Here is an 18838-nt window from a genome sequence, read left to right as displayed (position 1 = left end):
CAAAGAGGTGTTGATATGACTAAGTCTCTCTCACAGCATTAGGCCCCTAGGGAGGTTAATATTAAAACAGGGAAGAGAATACCATAGCTAGTTTGATTACAATTGTATTAAAATGCCCAACACACTTTTATGCTTCTTTAGGTATTTAGCCAAAAGGGAACTGTCTGGCCTCATACTTTTAAATAAAGGTTCTTTTACTGTGAATGGGCTGGCATTATGTCTTCACAGATAAGCTCAGCAATGTCTATTGGCATCTCTCTGTTCACAAATCTAAAGGTTCACTATATCTGTCATCAGCTGTGCATGCCGCCACTCCATTCATTTTATAGGTTCATCTGTGAAAATTAGATTCTCTAGCTAATCTGATTGTAATGCACCCATCCTCAGAATACCTAGGGCCAAAGACTGAACTTTACTGTACTGTGTATATTTCAACTCAAAACTGTGTACACTAATTAAGACTGTCCTCAGTTTTATTAAGAAAAGCTTAATAGCTTTATTTAGGTGTACTTTTACAACAACATTATACAGTGGTATAGCAATCGGTACCTGCTTATCTAAACCAATGTCTCAGTACAAATCAGTGTATGCAGAAAATGCAGAGTGGACAAATTCTAGTCTCAGTGACATCTGGGCACTGCCACTGAAGTCAACAGGACCCAAAGTGTCAAACTTGGATGCCTATAATAAGGTACCCAAATTCACACTGAGGGATCTAAATAAGTGACAGGAAATTCAAAGGTGCTGAGTACCTATGAGATCCTACTTATTCAATGGGAGCTGCCAGGGCTCAGTATCTCTGAAAATCACGCTATTTATTTGGGTGCCTCAATATGGATTTAGATGCCTAAATTTAGGCTTCCAAGCTTAAAAATATACTGGCTTTGGGCCGTATAGATGTGACTAAAGGGAGAATTTGGCTAAATACATATAGTGGTAGCTAGTATCAGTTGGCTGAAGAGTGACAAGTTGAACTATTTTCCTCTAACCTTTGGTAATTGCCTCTCCCTGGTTAAGCTGGGCAAACAAGGCTGAGCGAGATGTGGTTGCTTCATCCTTTCCACTTTCTGTATCGAAGACAGGAGGAGGTCCTGGGGGCAGCGGTGGAGGTGGGGGTGGTGGGAGGCACTGCCCACTTGTTAGAGTAGACAACACAGATGCTGTTGATGCAGTTGGGCCCTATGTGTGGGAGAGATGGAAAATATGTTTAATACAGTTTTTCAAAAACCCTCTATTATGGAATCTTACTCTTTTCATACTTGAATGCTGCTGGGAGTTGGACTTCGGCCAGCAGTGGGCTTGGGAAAAATTGCTGGCACTAATGAATGAACTTACATATTAAGAAAGATTCATAGTGTAAGGAAGAAAATTTCTTCTTTCCCCAAATATCCAGATAAAATAAACCCCGGAATGATGTACATTCAGTATAGGCCAGACAAATAAAAAAGCATTTCACTCTAATCTCCAGTGAAGATAACACAATGAATAATAGGGTGGAACTTGCCCAGCCAGTTATACATATGCAAAGTGGGCATGAAATGCTACCCTTCAGATTTTGAATATACTTTGCAATGTGGTGTAAGGTTGTGGTGACTCAGGCTGTTAAATTCAACACTATATTTCAGAATTCTGATTTGACTGCTTTTTATTTTTTAAAATTTCTATATGTTTCTAACATAATAGCTCCAGGTGCAGTCATAATACCAGTTATAGACAAATACTGTAATGAGGGACATAGATATAGTGTGAATAAACTAATCTTTCTAGCAATTGGTTTGTATAATCAGCCGTACATGGTATTGGTCTGTTTGAATTATATGTCTATGCCAGTGCATATGAAAAGAAACAGAACAGCTTTATTAGTAAAAAATCAGATTCAGATCTTAGATTTCTAATTTGCCTGACTCACAGGAAAGACAGGAAGGATCAAAGGAATTGGGATTCATTTTTTCTGTCTGACCACTCAGCGAGTGTCACTCTGATTCCAAGAATCCCTCATCTGGACAGCACCTCTGCAGAGGAGGACAAAGACTATATTTTATAGGATCCATTATGGAAGATCAGACGTTTGGAATCTATACCTGAAAACCTCATTGTTTCAGGCATAACTACCACCTAGAAGCAGCAGCCCAGGCTGGTTATATGGAAGTAGCATGAGGCCCTCTGCACCACTTATATCTTACATGGGGGCTGCACAGGCAGGTCGCTAGGAAAATGGATGTATAGGAGGGCCCGGCATCTGTGTGGGTCCAGCACAATCCAATGGGGAAGGCTACAATGGGATGAGGCTGCTGGAAAGGCCATAAGTTCAATGTGAGCAGAGTCCCTGAGTTATTCCAGCCCATAGACTAGAATAGCTGTCAAGAGGGTGAAGGCTAGGCTGGGCTGCACAAAACCTGAGATGGGAAGGTGGATTTTACCTCCACAGCCACTCCACTCCCATAGAGCACAGATCCTTGAGCCTTATGTGGGATGGGTAAATTTCTCCATAGAGAAAACAGAACTTTTTGTTTGGTTTTGGGATCATTTGCCCCCCAGGCTGCAAAACTGCCTCACATCCTATTATGGACCCAGTCTAAAGCCCATTTCAGTCAATGGGAGTCTTTCATTTGAGTTCAGCAGGCTTTGGATCAGGCCCTATAACAACAAGGAAGCATTTTGGCAATTGTATCAGAAGTAAAAAGCATGGCAGTAATTGACAAAAAATATGCTAATATATTCAACCAACAGTACCTCTGTAACGTACTTTCCCACTGTTTCAGTCTGGGGTAAGATCTTTGCATTCAAGTTATGACTCAGGTAGTGAGTAAAGGATCAGAACTCTAAACACTGTAAAACCAGCAGTGTTTTGTATTCCTCCTTCTCCTCCATGGGCTAAGTAAACAATAGAGGTTACAAAAATCATTATATTCCACTACACTCCTAGAATTCATAGCAGCACTCACTGAGCCATCAAAGATTGAATGGTAAATAAGCTGCATTTTCTCTTGTTTCTTACTTTTATGCACATTTAGGTGGCTTGGGAAAGGGAGAAGAGAAAATAACAATCGACTTTGTAACAGAAATCAAGGAAGTTCAAGAGTTAAGTTGAACTTCTGTTGCAAACTTTTTTCCTGTGTGCCAAATTCTTTTCTCAATTACAGCCAAGCAACATAGACAGAATATCAGCAGACAGCAGAGAAATCAATCTGCACAACAGCCTAGAGTACAATCATGGGTTTTGGAAGAAGGCTATAAAAGTTGCTGACGCTGACTAGGAAAGTGTGTAGAACAGTGTTTTTCAACCTTTTTTCATTTGTGGACCCCTAAAAAATTTAGAATGGAGGTGCAGATCCTTTTGGAAATCTTAGACATTCTGTGGACCCCAGGTGAAAACCACTGATCTAGAAAGAAGAGTTACAGCCAAGTAACCCTATAAAAATCAACAGAATAACATGGGTGTATGTGAGAGCAGAATTTGTCTCCATAATTATTGCATAGGAGGAGATTCTCAAAACCTAGTCCCACTTTTTAACCTGTAATGAATTTCAGTCATAATTTAGGCCACTGAGACATCTAAGAACAAATCCAAGGTAATGAGATTGCTGGGGTATAATTCAGGGCTGAGTTTGCTCCATTGTACGTACACATCTCAAGGCATGAGGGACTGAGCTGAAGTTACTAAACACACCCAGTGAACACACCTGGGACAGAATGACGAGAAAAGACAGACCAATTTAAATAATTAGGAGGCATACAGAAACATACTGGTGCTGCTGTCAACTGTCTGCCTCTGTGTGTACTGTGTGTGTGTCTGTCTCTCTCTTTTAACCTGTACAATATTGAGTTGCCCAATTTAGATCAAGTAAATATTCATGCTTCATGAAATTCATTCCATGGAGGAGGACCCATGTGTAGCATAGAGGCTCCTTGGGCAAGGGTCCCCTGTTCTTTTAAAACAAATCTCACCTCAGACCTGACAATCTCACTACATCAAACGCATGTCTTAGAGGATATTTAGCCATAAAGAGTAACATGTAAGGTATCTACAGAAAACTTATAACCAGGCATGCCAAACCCACAAAAAAATGCAGAAATTGGGCTTGCTTTTGGCTTAATTGACTTGTGAGTTGCTTGTTGGCTAGTTTTTGGCTTGTTGCTTGTTTGGCTTGTAGCTTATTGCAGCTTGTTGCTTCTTTTTTTTGATCGGCTCCTGGCAAGCAGGGGAGAGAGTCAGGGATGCACAGTGGGCCCACCACAGTCCCAGACTGCATGACAGGGGGTATCTAGTCACATAGTGTGTTGGGGTTCTTAGGGATTGGCTTGTTATGGCCTTGTTTTGAAATGGCATTTGCTTGATTTTCGGCTTATTGTGAAAGTCAGGGTGCTTATTTACCGCATGGAAGTTGGCAACTGTGCTTATAACTTGTCAAGACTCATAATCTTTGCAAGATATATATGGATAATATTTAAGGAATAATGTATTTATATTGAAATTATGCTTTATCGACTTGGAGCAAAAATTAGTCACCAAGGTAGTCTTGGTGATGACCTATTCAAGCAAGAGTTGCCACCCTTCCCTAGTCAACTGGTGAGGTAATGTAAGATTCTATTGTCTACCCTTGCCACATCGCAGAACAGTCAATGGAAAACCATCAAAGACAAATGCCAACAATCAAAACAAAACCACTTGGAGGTGAAAAAGAACATTTTAGCAGGCAGGAGATTGCCCTAGCTATGAATAAAAACAAAACACTGTTTCACTATAACAGAGTGGAGGGAAAGGCGCTCTGTCTGGACCCATTCATTGAGGAAACCCTTTAACAAGGGGGCTTTCATGAACGTTTGGATCCTAGTTCTTGTGAAACCAGCCAGCTCTGCAACAAGCTGAACTTTGGGGGGAAGCCTACTTTGTTGTATATGAAAGGTAACTACTGCTAAGCATAGACCCAGGTTTGTGTTTTACGATTGTTTTGTGTTTGTAACCAGTTGTTTCCATCCTTTTCTCTCACTTCTAGTTAAATCTTTATTCTTTCTTAAATAAACCTACTTTTGTTTTATTGTAAGTGTTCACAAGTGCTGTGTGGTTTTCAGGAGTGGTGGTTTAAGGTAAAACTGGTAAACTGGGGTACCCTGCACCTCTGGGTGCCGAGAATCTGGAATTTCAGTGAGTAGCCAGTGTCTGGGGCTGGATGTCACAAGGGAATGATTCAAAGAGACTCAAGGCTTGGGGCGCACCTATTGTTAACCTGCAAGGTGAAGACAGAGCTGGCATAGCCCAGAGGAGAGTGTTTGAGTGGCTGACAGGCTGGTGGTGTCAGGGAGGTGATACCCAGTTACCAAAGGGAAGACTCCCTCTTGCTGGAGGCAGCGGTAAGAAAGATGACTCACAGTCCTGAGTACCCCGAGAACCATCACACCATGCAAGGCCCTTCATGTTGAGGAAGCCCTGAGATACCTCTTGGCAAGGGGACAGGGAGCAGGCAAGCAGACTGGATGTGCAGGAAAGTCTCTGCATCCCTAGCCTGCCAGGGCAATGGATTTTGTGCTGCTTCCAAATACGCTGGTATGGAGGGCAGTTCTGGAGTGGGCTTGGTTAGGAGGGTCCATTGGATCCATAAATTGCTCTAGTATCTAGGAATGGCTGCATAGGGATCACCGTGGGGCAGCAATCACCATACGAGCTGGAGTAGTAGCTATGTAAGGGGTATTTTATTGGGTGACCTGTCCCTGAATTGGGGTGAATTCCATTCCTGTCCAGTTTCCACTGATTTCCCTTCATAGAGCCCATTTATTTGTGCTTTGCATTGCGTGGTGTGTGTATGTGTGAGCCCCTGGGAATTGAAAAAACAGCACATTATATGCTCACAAAAGTTCATCTTTTTTAATACAGCAGGTGGTTAAAAGGCTTGCTATTTGCAAACAACTCTTTACATTAACTTTGAGCAGATGTCCACAACAATGTATCTTTACACAAAGAGTATTTAAGAGCCATTTGACTAGCGAGGGATGTTATCTGCAAGCCCCTGTCTTCTATTTTCATTTCAGCTGTTTTCCTTGGTAACAGCTGCTCTCCTCAGTGCTCTGGTTTACATACATCCATTCAAGTTATGCTCAGGGATGTTTGTTCCCACTTGCATCTTTGGGTGGTCATTTTCCATTTGTAATTAAGATCTTTTTGTTGAAACAGTGTCATCACTTGCAAATGTGCCCCTTGTAAGAAATATTAGGGAAGTGACTGACTTCAGCGCTAGCTAGCTAAAATTACAATTTTATACAAATACAGGAAGACATCTGAGAAGAAGGGAATGTATCATACACGTTTCATCATACAGTACTAGCAATCTCAATGTGGTTGCTTTAGTAAAGATTTATATAACTGGACAAAGAATTCTTTGTAGCTGTCTGAGTAAGATCCTATGAACATTGGAAAGGCTAGAACCTAGCTCTATGTGGAAATAGCTGTGTAGGGGACAGGAAGCTCCACAGGATTATCATCATGGTGTTTCCCCTGCAGCCTTCCATTGGGGTCAGGGTTTGACCCTGTGTAGGTCAGAGTCATCTGCACAGAGGCCCTGTTCCTCCATACTGACTCTGGCTCCCTAGCAGCCCCCTGTACCTCAGTGACACAGTTCCAGTGGCGTCATGCTTATAAACCTCCAACAGCTTGTGCATGCCCCAGGATTCTCTGTAAAAGGGGGATACTGCTGTGGAAGGGGTGCAGGAATGTAATACAGACCGTGGCTGTATTATGTCTCCACCCTTAGCTCCACAGAGCTACCCATATGTTCCTCCTGACCTACCTCTTTTCCCCCACTGGATGGGCCAGGAACGTGAAGGAGTAGAATGTTGCATGGAAGAAGCTGATAACCCCACACCATGCTGGAGGGGCGACATCAAATGTGCAGATCAGTGGGGAAGAGGTGTTTGGACCCAAAGCTCTTTATTCTGAGTAGCTTCTCTATGGTAGCTCTTGGAGCGTAATTTAAGCCAGGTAATGTCCCAGTGCAGGCATTACAACCTACCTGATCACTCTTGCTCCTAGTTCCCAAGGTTAAGTTCCTAGGAAGTTTCTGTAGGGCTAGACGCAGAAAGGATCTCACTTCTATCACTCATCAAGTTCAAATTGAGTGAGCCACAGAAAGGTATCTGTCCTTATGGTAGCATCCAGACGCCACAATGAGAAATGAGGCCTTAATGTGCTAGGTGGTGTACAAACACACAGAAAGACATGGACATGCCTCTTTTTGTTCAAGCTTTTGGTGATCTACTGCAGGGTTTTATGTGTAATAACAAGGAAGATGGGAGGATGAAGGTTCCAGTGCAGTGTGAGATTACTGTGGAACATTTAAATGGGAACACATCTCATTTTGTAGTCTACTGATTGCTCTTAGTGAGGAAAGACATTGGGTATAAATATAAATTTCTAAATAATACATACAAATATATATATATATATATATATATATATAAAAATAACTGAAGTGAGTTAGAAATAAAATGTATCCCTTTATATCTATCTCATGATACAGGTATCTAATTGAGGACGAGACAAGTGGTTTTGGGGGGGCATAACCCCCTGAAATTCATTGAACGCTTTCCTTTTCAAGGCAACAGATGAATAGGACTCCCAATGGGGAGGTTCACTTTCTCCTCATAAAAGGATACGCCACCCCCCTTTTTATAATCCTAGTTACATGCCTGAAATGATTACTGCTCTGTGTTGTTCTCTTCATACACATGCAGTCACAAAGATGAGGATCGTAGAGCTCAAAATATCATGTAACAGCCTCTAGGAACAGGTGGACTATGACACAGAGACATAGATCTTTTGTTAAGGTGTTTCTTCTGTAAAAGTGGCTTAATGTTATGGCCCTATTAACTACAACATGTTAGGCCACCTGTCTGCAAGCATTCATGCTGCCCAATGATATGGAAGTTATAAGATGAAACAGCTGATGTGCAGGGGCTGCAGTCTTTGTGAATAAAAAAAAAATCCTCTTTTTCTGGTTCTCGGCAGGATTATTTATCTGTCCGGCTCTCCAGCTCTGAAGCCGCTTTTATGCATTTGTGCCATTTATCACCTGTTTGGGATTTAACATAGGGCCTATGTTGCCACTGAGCAATGGTACCATTCAATCACGCAATCAGAGATGTTTTACAAAGTCTGGGTTCTCTAAATCACCCGGGAGCTGAATGATGATGTACTATCATTAAGTAATTTGTTTAATGGGCCTATTTAAGCTGTTTCTTTTTTAAAAGTAAAAAAATGTGGAAATACTTCTTGTAACCTATTAAATTGATTAGTAGACATCTTTCTCTCCTTTTCCCTCTATGTATGTCCAGTCCTCCCATTCCATCCCCCTGGCTGTGTTTATACTACAGCTCAAGCTGCACTTGATGGCTGGTGTCAAACAAGTCTCCACAGGCTTCCCCTTAACTGGGGCTGAATAATGTTTGGCCACTGGTGTGGATAGGGCCAAATCAGTATACAGTGTTGCGAACCCCTGCTAGAAGGAGGGAGTGAGGACACTTTCTTAGTAAGTGTGTTGAATGTAACCGACCCTATCTACACCAGTGGGGAAAATGATTTCAGCACTGGATGGTGTTCTGCCATGTTTACATTGAGTGTCCTGAATGGCAGTTTCTATAATGTTAGTGTCTCAGTGGTGAGACTCTGTCTTACAGGGGAAAGGTGACGGCTGAAGCTTTCTACAGGAACCTCTGCCAGGCAATCTCCAGCTTGGCATTGCACCGGTAACAGTCTCGGAGCACAGTGTGTTCTGTGAAATGGAAGTGGCTAAGATTAAAGTGATTCAAGCTGGTCAGCAAAATGAGTCAGAGGGAAATACAACATGGGGCAGAAGGGTGCCCCAGAAAAGATTGGGGGGGGGGCAGGAAGGGCGGGGCAAGCCATGTTCTCTTACCAAGACCTAGAAGATTAAAACCGTATGTCCAAACTCTGCTCTTACTTATATTTGTGCAATCCTGCTGAGGTGAGTGGAGCTGCACCGCTATACAATAACACGGGGTGGAATTTCACCTGATCATGTTAACCTCTTGTTTTATGAAAAATGAGTGTCGCTGGCAATGGTGGGTGCATCGTTTATTTTCTAAATTTCTTGTTGGAAACCTGGAATTGCATCAGGTGTATGTTTATACCTTCCCAACATCTCTTCTTCTGGGGGGTGGTCAGAAAAGAAAGATGAACTTTATTCCACATAAGAACACAAGACTTATAATTCCCCCTGGGCGTGACTATGTGGCTTTTTGATAAATGGGTCGAACTAAACATAGCATGGCAGATATACTGTAAAGATAGCATGAGGTTGCTGATTGCAAAAATCAGCCTTTGCAGCCTCCTCCTCTGAGCATGCAGATGGTAGGGACAAGACAAAGTTTTATGGGGAAAATATTGAGGTGTTAAAGGAAATGGTGGCGATTCGGTGAGAGAATGTCTAGAGCAGGTGTCTGTAGCTGGGAATGAAGTGCCAAATGATTGTATTGGGACTAAATATAAGGGCAGACTGGCATGCTAATTTATGGGCTGCAGTACTTACCACTGTTTGATCTATCTCTGGTTCTCGCTGAAGATGCTTAGGGGAGTTTTAATCAAAATTTCAGTTTTTTAAAGAACATTTAAAAATATTATGTATTCCATTATGAATATTTTAGAAAAATATATGTTAGGAGATAAGACTTGCAGACACAGATAAAACTCTCATTGACTTCAATGTGAGTAGGATCGGCCCACTGTAAATAAATCTCAATTTTGAAACTGTTCATAAATTGCAGATTTTCTCCTAGGTATCTGTGTTTTTTTATAAATGGGGAAAATGTTTAGTGTTTCCTTGAGATTGTGTCAAAGGGAACATTTTCACTAAATTCACCACTATTGTGAGACTATTTCATCAAATCAAAAACTCACCAATTTTGTCCCAAATGACCATGGTCTACAAAAAATAAATTATCCCAGCTCTACACAAGTAACTTGAGATGAATGTTTTGGAAAATAATCCTCAGGCAGTATTTGTTTGTTTGCACTGATTTGAGATACAGTTAGCTATAGCAAACTCTCCTTATTGCCAGTTGTTTTCAGGCCATAAAGTAAACCTGCATGAATAGGAGTGGATGTGTTTCCCTGGTCCCTCCCAACACACTCAACACTTCCAGCAAACTAAAACTTTTATGAGACATTCCTGATAGCTTATACTACAGCTGTTCTAAAAAAGCAAAAAAAGTGGGGCGAGGGGAGGGAGAGATAGTTCAGTAGTCTCTTGCATTTCACCAGTGACAACTGAAAGAAGGAACAGTTTATTACTACAGCTGTAGATTTCGTATAGAGTTCAAAAAGTGGTAACAAGGAAACATGGTTGCAACTGTCACAAAACAGAACAGTTGTTGTGTGGGGGAAATGATATGCTGATCATTTTCAACAGTTCATCATAATAATAGCTTTGCACTTCTACAGTCTCTTCTGACATCTGAAAATGTCCAAGCATTAATGAATTACATTTTACAGAGCTCTATTAGGTAAGTAAATATTATTATCCCCATTATACAGATGGGTAAATTGAGGCACAACACCTAGTGACTTACCTAGTAGAACCAGGTATCATGACTCCCACCCATTCACATGACTTCTGAAACTTCACACATTCCAATCAATTCAATGAATCCCCAAAACCTTACTTTAGGGAAATGATTTCAGATTGAATTATTTTGGATCATACTGGCAAGAACAGTCTCTTTGAGTTGCTTGCATATCATGATGAAAATATAATTCTATATTTTATTCCATGGGTGTCAGTGGGGCTGAACAGTGGGTGACCTGTATGCACTGGTCAATTACCAAATTGCAGTCAGGAGATAAGTCAGGGTCGAACTGGGTAAGGATACCAGGGAGTCAGGGTCAGACATCAAGTTACAGACAGCAGGCAAACAGCAGAGTCTGGGACAAACCAGGGTCAGAAGCCAGAGTCTAGGGTCCACAGCAAGGCAAGGTCTGGAGAAGAAGCAAGCAGGCAGTCTGTGTCATTGCTCAGGACAATTCCCCATGATGGCTTCTTGGTTTATATACCAGCATGAGACAATCAGTGGGCTGCAAGGGGCTGCCACTCAGACCCTGTTGGTCAGTACTTCCTGCAGTGCCTAGCTCCACAGGGTACTCCAGCGGAAACGTGGCGTAAACTTCCTATGACAATGCTGAATTGTTAGCAGCCCAGAATTCTCATGGTCCAGGTTCTAACTCTTTCTCTCCTCCCCCCAGTTCTGGGTTGGGTTCTACTTGAGGGTTGGGGGTGGTTCCAGAGCATGAGGTGTGGTGGTACCCAGACTGCACCCCTCTACTAGCGCCTGGTCTTGTTCATTTCCTGAGCTCTTCTGAGCTGGAGAGGAGGCAAGAGAGTGTTCTGGAACCACACAGTGAAAACAGAGCTTCGCTGCTGTCTATGTTCTTTCTCCTGAGGTCAAGTGTTGGTGACCCTTGTAGACTTATATGGGTTCAGGACTGGGTCCTACAGACTTTGGTGTAGAGGGAGGACATGGGGGCATCTGGACACCCCTCATTTCCTCCTGCTACTCACACAGCTGAGAGTTGATTGAGATCAATAGAGGCCTGTAGGCAGGTGGGGCAGGCTAGCTCATCTTTTACATACTCACTGAGCACCACCGGAATTTATGTAGTTGGGCAGTGTCTTTCCGTTGGATGTCCGCTGCACACTGTTGGAAATGAGCAACATAAGTGGCTGGCCCTTGCTCCTGGCGAAGCTTCCAGAGGGCAGCCTCTGCAGAGCAGCCACAATGTGGGTCATCAAAGATGGTTGAGAAGGCTTGCAAGGAGTCCCAATCAGAGACCATGGGCCTGCTCTACTCCAACAGGAGGGAAGCCCAATCGAATGTTTCACAGGCAATCAGGCTGACTATTAGCTCCACCTTTGTCTGGTCCATGGGGTACGTTGGGGGCACAGCAGGAAGAGCAGGCTGCCTTGGTTCAGGAACCCCTGGAATTTCCAACAATCCCTGTCAAACTGTTTGGGCGGTGGCACTGCAGGCATTGGTTCAGGCGATGGGTGGTCTGTCGGGCACATAGTGTGGCTGCTTCTCCCTGTAAGCATGCCAGCTGTTTGTGTAGGGTTTGTGCTTTGACAGTGTGCTTCATCACTCGGGTCTGTAGTATTAGGTTCTCCACCTGCAGGTTGGCAACTTGCTCTTGCAGGTCCCAGACCCCTGGGGAGCTACTGGTCGGAGGGCAGCCCACCCATTCCATCATATATGCAGGGGTTAGATGGGCTTAGAGGGTGAAGGTGGTTTGAGTAAACTGTCAGGGCTGGGCTGTGGGTAGCCTGTGTTCATGGTCAGTTACCAAATTGCAGGCAGGAGAAGAGTAGCAGGCTTGGGGTCAAGCCAGGTCAGGATACCAGGATGCCAGGGTCAGGCACCAGGCAAGTAGCAGGGTCAGAGTAAAGCTGGGTTGGGATACCAGGGAATCAGGGACCAGGTTACAGACAGCAGGTAAATAGCAGAGTCGGGGACAAACCAGGGTCAGAAGCCAGAGTCTAGGATCCAGAGCAAGGCAAGGTCTGGGGCAGAAGCAAGCAGGCAGTCTGTGTCATTGCTCAGACAGATCCCCATGATGGCTTCCTGGTTTATATACCAGCATGAGCCAATCAGTGGGCTGTGAGGGATGGCTACTCAGGCTCTGCTGAGAGGTACTTCCTCCAATGTCTATCTTCACAAAGTCCTCCAGTGGAAACCCAGCCTAAGTGTCCAATGGCACTGTGGAAGTATCAGCAGCCCAGAACCCGCCGTCATCCTATCTAGTCCCTCAGGTTCTTCCAAGGGGAACCAGTCTTGTGAATAGTTTTTCCATGAGCAAAGAGCCCAGAAATGCACTAACCCTATTTATTATTTGTTTAAAAAATCTGCAAATACAGGTGGCTCAGTTCTGCCACCTGTATGAACGTTGAGAAGTAACTTACTCCTCAAATAATTACACATATTTCAGTGGGACTGCTTAAAGAATAAGGTATTACTCAACAGGGTGGCAGAATCAAGACCGAAATGAATAAGGGTGACAGAACAGGGCACATTATTATCTTTCAGAGTCTGTACAGATCTATTTTTATCAGCATAAGCACAATAATAAAAGCTGATAGAGCCCCTGTGATTATATTATGAGGGCTGATTGCTTACGTGTGCTTTCACCCTTATGTGCCCTGTACTAGGGCTGCTATACTGTACTCCAGTACTACAGTACTACAGTAATGAGTACTGTGCTATACTGTACTCATTAAGACCTATCTTGAACCTGCCTCTTAAAGCATCCAGAACTGGCCAGTGCCAGAGACAGAGATACAGTTCTAGATGCCCTAATGATCTGATCTAATTTGGTAACTCCTATGTTCTTGATTTTGCACATTTTCCCAAGATATTTGCAAACTGGTTGGAAAAAAGTAGTAATTTGCTAATGATTTTCCAAGACACTTTTTCTCTCTCTTTAACAACCCCAAATACACTGAGTTATTTATTTTATTTGTGTGTGAGTGTGATTTCTAGCATTCCTTGTCCAGTTGTGTAGATACCAATGACAAATTATTTGTATGACATGGTACTTATAAATATGCTTTCAAGTTGGTCAAAAGTTTATTGTATACACAATAGCGATTCTGTACCAACATTTTCTTTCCATAAACATTCCTTTCTCAATGCCTAGCCAACCTACCAGTTTTTCCTTTTATGCACATAAGCGGATGCTATTCCTTTCAAGGATTAACAATTTTGTTTGTAATAGACCCATAGTACCTATCTAAGACCCTGATCCTGCAAACACCTGGGCGTGTGCCCGACTTTATACACTGTGGGTCTGGTCCTGACTTGTTGAAGTCAATGGGATCTTTGCCATTGACTTCAATAGTGCAGGATCAGGCCTTGTGAGTAGTTCCACTGATTTCACTGGGAGTTAAACCTGTGCTAAATTGGTCAAAAGTTCCCTTTTAAATGCAGTATCTTTATGATACAGTCACTTTATGCCTGGCCAAAACTCTTAGGTGTATCACTTTTGAAAGCCTGAGTATATAATCAGGGATTCACTGAAAACTATCCAAAAACATTGATATGTGACTGTTTAATTCTGACTTTAAAAAGTAAAAGAAAAATCATAATACCATTTTATAACTCCTGGATTTGTTACAGGTGTCTAGTAGAAAAATATCTAAACAGAAAAGATACATGCTAATTTATTAAACTTCTGACTTTGTAAGGTTCACTTGATGGTATGTCAATAGAATTACATATCACATCAATAAGAACATTATGTTTAGAATTTGACATCTGAGTCCCAGGTCATCTGAGATTTAACTGAACCATACTTTCAGGATAAACCACTTCAGATAGGACATATTTCAAGTGAGCGAAACTAATAATACTATGGATGCAGTAAATCATCTTTAACCAACTGTAATGGATGGAGTACTGTCTGTGGAGACGTTATATTTGATATGAACAAATAGTGGGTTTCGGTCTGTTTGCATTGAGCACTCTGATTGACAATTAAACCAAAGGAAACAGAGAGACCCTGGGTGGGAGGCTGAGATGCTGACTTACAACCAGTCAAATGTATCCTGCAATAGCTACTATTTTGGGAAAGATTGCAGGTGCCCACAAAGCTAAAAATGACTCCTATCTGACGAAATGCAAATGAGATAGCTTTGTCTTATCTTAATATTAGTTCCATACCTGTAAAGTTCCATTATGTAAAATAAAATTATTTCTTTTATATATTCGCATATATAAAGTTGGCCCTTATTCTAATGCTCATTCTGCTAATAGGGTAATAGAGTTCCTTAGCCCTGTCTTATAATCATTTCAAAATCAGTAATTCTTCTCACACCCACTGACTGGATTAAAATAGAATAGGATGCAGCAAGGGTGTAATTTTATACTAAACACTGAGAAAGAAAGTGAAGTTTAATATTTTAAACCTTTGCTAAAGAAAGAACCCCACAAAAAAGCAGCTAATTCCTCAGACACTTCAAAAAAGTTTAATATTTTACTTTGGTTCAGACCAAAAAGTACACATATTTCAGCAAATGCTAGTTTCTCCTTTGTTTGAACTTGCACTTGCTATGCTTCAAGGTCTTGCATGGTGCACAGGGAAGAGCGCAAAGTTGTAGTCCAGTGCAAATCTGAGCAAAAGCTATCCCTGGGCACAAGTAACATGATGTACTAGGCACAGTTGTTTTCCCTGAACAGAAGTAAGTTTCAAGCCCCTTGTGTGCAAAGCAAGTGCAGTGAATGTACGTGTCTAAAGGGACATGTCAAGTGCGATCCTTGGCATGCTAATATGTGTTTCTTTCTCTGGGCCAATGTAACTCCTATTAAAGTCAGTGGAAAGACTCCCGTTGACTACAATAAAAGTTGCATCAGGGCCTTTATCCTGACTCCTACTATTAGGCTGTAGTGATTTGGCAACCATGGATTTGTAATATTAGAATACGTCTCAGAAGAGGTGGCTTAGTGGTTAGGATGCAGGCATCAAAGGTTAGCGATAGATACAGTTTATCACATGGATCTCACCTCTACATATGTGCCATATATATTGGAGGGGAGGTAACCACTTTATAGCTGAAGTTAAAGCTAGCCTCCATTATAAGATACAATTTTAGCTTCTCTATGTCTTTGGATTGGAAAACTGTTTTGGCCTGAAACTGTAACGTTCTGGTGACTTGTCCCATTCCACTTAATTACAAATTTTTAAACTGTGTCTTTATTTGCTTACACAAAAGAAACTATGAACAATATTGTATGTGTGTGCTTTTAAAAAAAAATTAGGACACTCCAAAACCAAAAAAATTGTTAATGAAATTTCAGGGCATAAGACATTTTGACTCACATCTAGAATTCCTCTAACTAGATAATAAGTAATGTGAGTACATTCTTTAGACTACCAAGAAAAAACTTAGACTCTTACATTTTTATATTGACAGGGGATCAAAATCCTTGCATGTGTGTCAAACACAGCAAATTCTTTATTCTTAAAGTTTAACCCTATTTAAGAGAAGAATAGACAACAGATTGCAAGATGATCCTCTAATATGGTTACATATCATAGTTGTAACACAATGAAAATGTACTTATATTGTATATATGTTACACACAATATATACACATAGCACGGAGCTCAATAATTATTTATATTCGTATAACATTGTAAAATAAAATTATCTATACTATAATAATGTGGTATGTGTCCCTTATATTTCTTTTTCTCATTATAAAACCTCCCTCTTCTCTGTCTTTCCCTGCCATTCTTCCATCTTTCAATCTCTCCTTAACTTTTTATCCCCTTCTTAACCTTTCTTCTGCTCTCTATCCCCACAAGCAATAGCGCACTGGACCTGGAGAATCTAATTTCCTTACTCCTCCCTCATTGCTGCTGAGAACTAGGAGCCCAAAGAATTTCTCCACCTCCCCAAATGTCTAGGCCACAATCGTCCTAAAGCATCATTCTGTCCATCTTTCGCACAAGTTTCAGCTGTTCTCAGCGGAGAGCAAAAAGAATGTAACTTCTGCTACTGGCTAAGAACAGTGAGCTGTGACCATTGCCTGCTCTGCCCTGGAGAAACACAGTTGTGTAGCCACATAGCCAGCACTGTTTAGTCTCTGATTTGTGTAAGACACAAAATTTCTGGGGAGGCTTCACCTCCCTGGGGCCCATCCATTGTCATGCTTTGGAAAAGTGAAAGGGAAGATGAGGGTAGACATGTCACTATCCACAAAGGCAGATTAAAGAAAGAAAAATCCTGCAGCCAGCATACATTGAGCCTAGTTTGTTCATATCTGACGACTATTATTACAATGTCCACCTCCACCCACTCAGATCTACATTTTATTTTATCAATGCACCCGACCCACTTTAGATCTCTCATACTAGGAGACTACACCAGCACTTTTGTTGGCAAAACTTTTGTCAGGGGTGTGAAAAAACCACACCACTGACTAACATGAATTTCGCCAACAAGAGTGCCAGTGTGGAGAGCGCTATGTCAGTGGGAGATGCTCTCCTGCCGACATAGCTACCACTGCTCATTGTGGGTGGTTTAATTATGCCAGCTGGAGAGCTCTCTCCTGCCGGCATAGAAGAGCTACACAGGAGACCTTACAATGCAGTGGTACAGCTGTGCCGCTGTAAGGTCTGTAGTGTAGACATAGCCTAAAAAGCTACCTTACTACAACATTCACTGCTTTGCACGGTCAACTTTTGTTTTGAATCTTCTTCCTGGGTCACATTTGTCTTATCCCCTTAAAATATTTTTAAAATTTTAAATACAGAAATGTCGTCTTCTTTTTTTTTTTTTTTAAATCCTTTCCTCTCCCGGAGATAATGTTTGGTCTCGCTGCAATAATGCCAGAATCTGGTAAAAGCAGAATGAGCTAGTGTTATTTCCTGTTCTGACTGTGAAAGGGAAGGAGCACTCACGGTTTTACTCCAGGTGAGGCCTGTGGTATGATGCTCTTTGATGTAAGCCTGAAGCTCAGTCCAGATGTTCAAGTATGATTTCACCCAATCAACATGATGTAAATCACTGTAAGGAAAAAAAAAGGAAATATTTCTATGTATGATTTATTTCCTCCTCTCCTGTGTTTAAATATAGATACTTGCTACCCTGTATTTAAAGCAGACTAGAGACTGCATCTGTCATTGGCCACTGACAATTCAGTCAGAAGACTGCTGACAGACAGGCAGCCCAGCAAATGGTGAGGCCTAGCAGACTGGTGAGCCCTGAGATCCTTCCAGAGGAGAGATAAGGGAACAAGAGGGAACAAAGAGCATCAAAGTGAGCCAGGGCAGTAATAAAGCTAGATGGGGCCCTGTGCCAGGAATACAAACCTGGTCCCCTTCAGTGTTTTGATTTTTAGAGAATTAAAGATCAGCATATTCTGTAAAATGTCCTGGCTTCTGAGTTCAAAGGTAGTTTGTTGCTTTCCTATACACCTCTCAAATGAGCATGTGCTCTGCTACCCTTTCCCCTTGGAACATTTTAACCAGCACCTTATAAACTCTTAAATGCAATCAAAATATTAATCTCAAAAGAAAATGAGGAGTTGTCATAAATGAAGGCTGGTCAGGAAGCAAAGGTTATGTGCATCTTTAGGCTAGATAATATGGTGTCATGTTATAATTTCTCTCAGACTCATATTTATAAGCCAAGATTTTAAAAAATAAGTTAGGTTCCCAAATTACTATTTAGGCACCTAAATAAGTGGCCTAATTTTCCAAAACTCCAAGCACCCGGATGCCTATCATTGACTGCAATGGGACAATGAGTGGAAGTAAGAATATGTATGGGAGTAACTATTTGTAGGATGGAGCCCTTAATGGTGAAAATCCAGTTAAAGATAATAACAGTGATCACTAAAAGCCTGATCCATGGCCCGCTGGAGTCAATGGAAAGACTCCCATTGATTCCGTTGCATGGGCACTGGGATCAGGTCTTAAAGTAAAACAAAGCCTCAGAGAAAAATTTCCACACTTAAATCCTGTGTCTTGTTTGTTTATTTTTATATAACTTTTTCAGCTCCAATACTCAGAAATATCTTGGTGTGAAATACTAAACAAACATCATCCCTCTCCTCATCCCTAAAAATCATGCACATTGTTTATTCCTTTTTAAAAGGTACACTTTCCCCACTGGTGCTTATACCCGTTCAAAAAGTACATTCTAAAATGGAGTAAAGAATTACCCAGAGTAGATAATTTTGGGCTCCAGCAGGCAATTCACAACTATAATTAAAAGAACTTTCTCAAAAATTCAGATCTGCAGATTAATTTTTACTTGGGCAAAAGATTAAATTACTT

General features: G+C 41.6%; 1 protein-coding gene across 2 annotated transcripts in view; it reads right to left on the bottom strand.

Annotated features, from left to right (window-relative positions):
- CAP2 (cyclase associated actin cytoskeleton regulatory protein 2) overlaps positions 1 to 18838 on the bottom strand; it is an 87748-nt gene that overhangs the window by 8903 nt on the left and 60007 nt on the right. For both annotated transcript variants that reach the window (XM_073331990.2, XM_073331989.2), the window contains 2 exons: positions 17459 to 17564; positions 990 to 1179 (listed from right to left, as the gene is read on the bottom strand). In XM_073331990.2, the coding sequence (XP_073188091.1) occupies positions 990 to 1179; positions 17459 to 17564 (296 nt within the window). The remainder of the gene's footprint in view (positions 1 to 989; positions 1180 to 17458; positions 17565 to 18838) is intronic.

Source organism: Lepidochelys kempii, chromosome 2 (assembly GCF_965140285.1).
Source record: "Lepidochelys kempii isolate rLepKem1 chromosome 2, rLepKem1.hap1, whole genome shotgun sequence".
In the NCBI taxonomy this organism is placed as follows: Eukaryota; Metazoa; Chordata; order Testudines; family Cheloniidae; genus Lepidochelys; species Lepidochelys kempii.
Note: the sequence above shows the minus strand (reverse complement) of the source record. Positions and strands in the feature narration are given on the sequence as shown.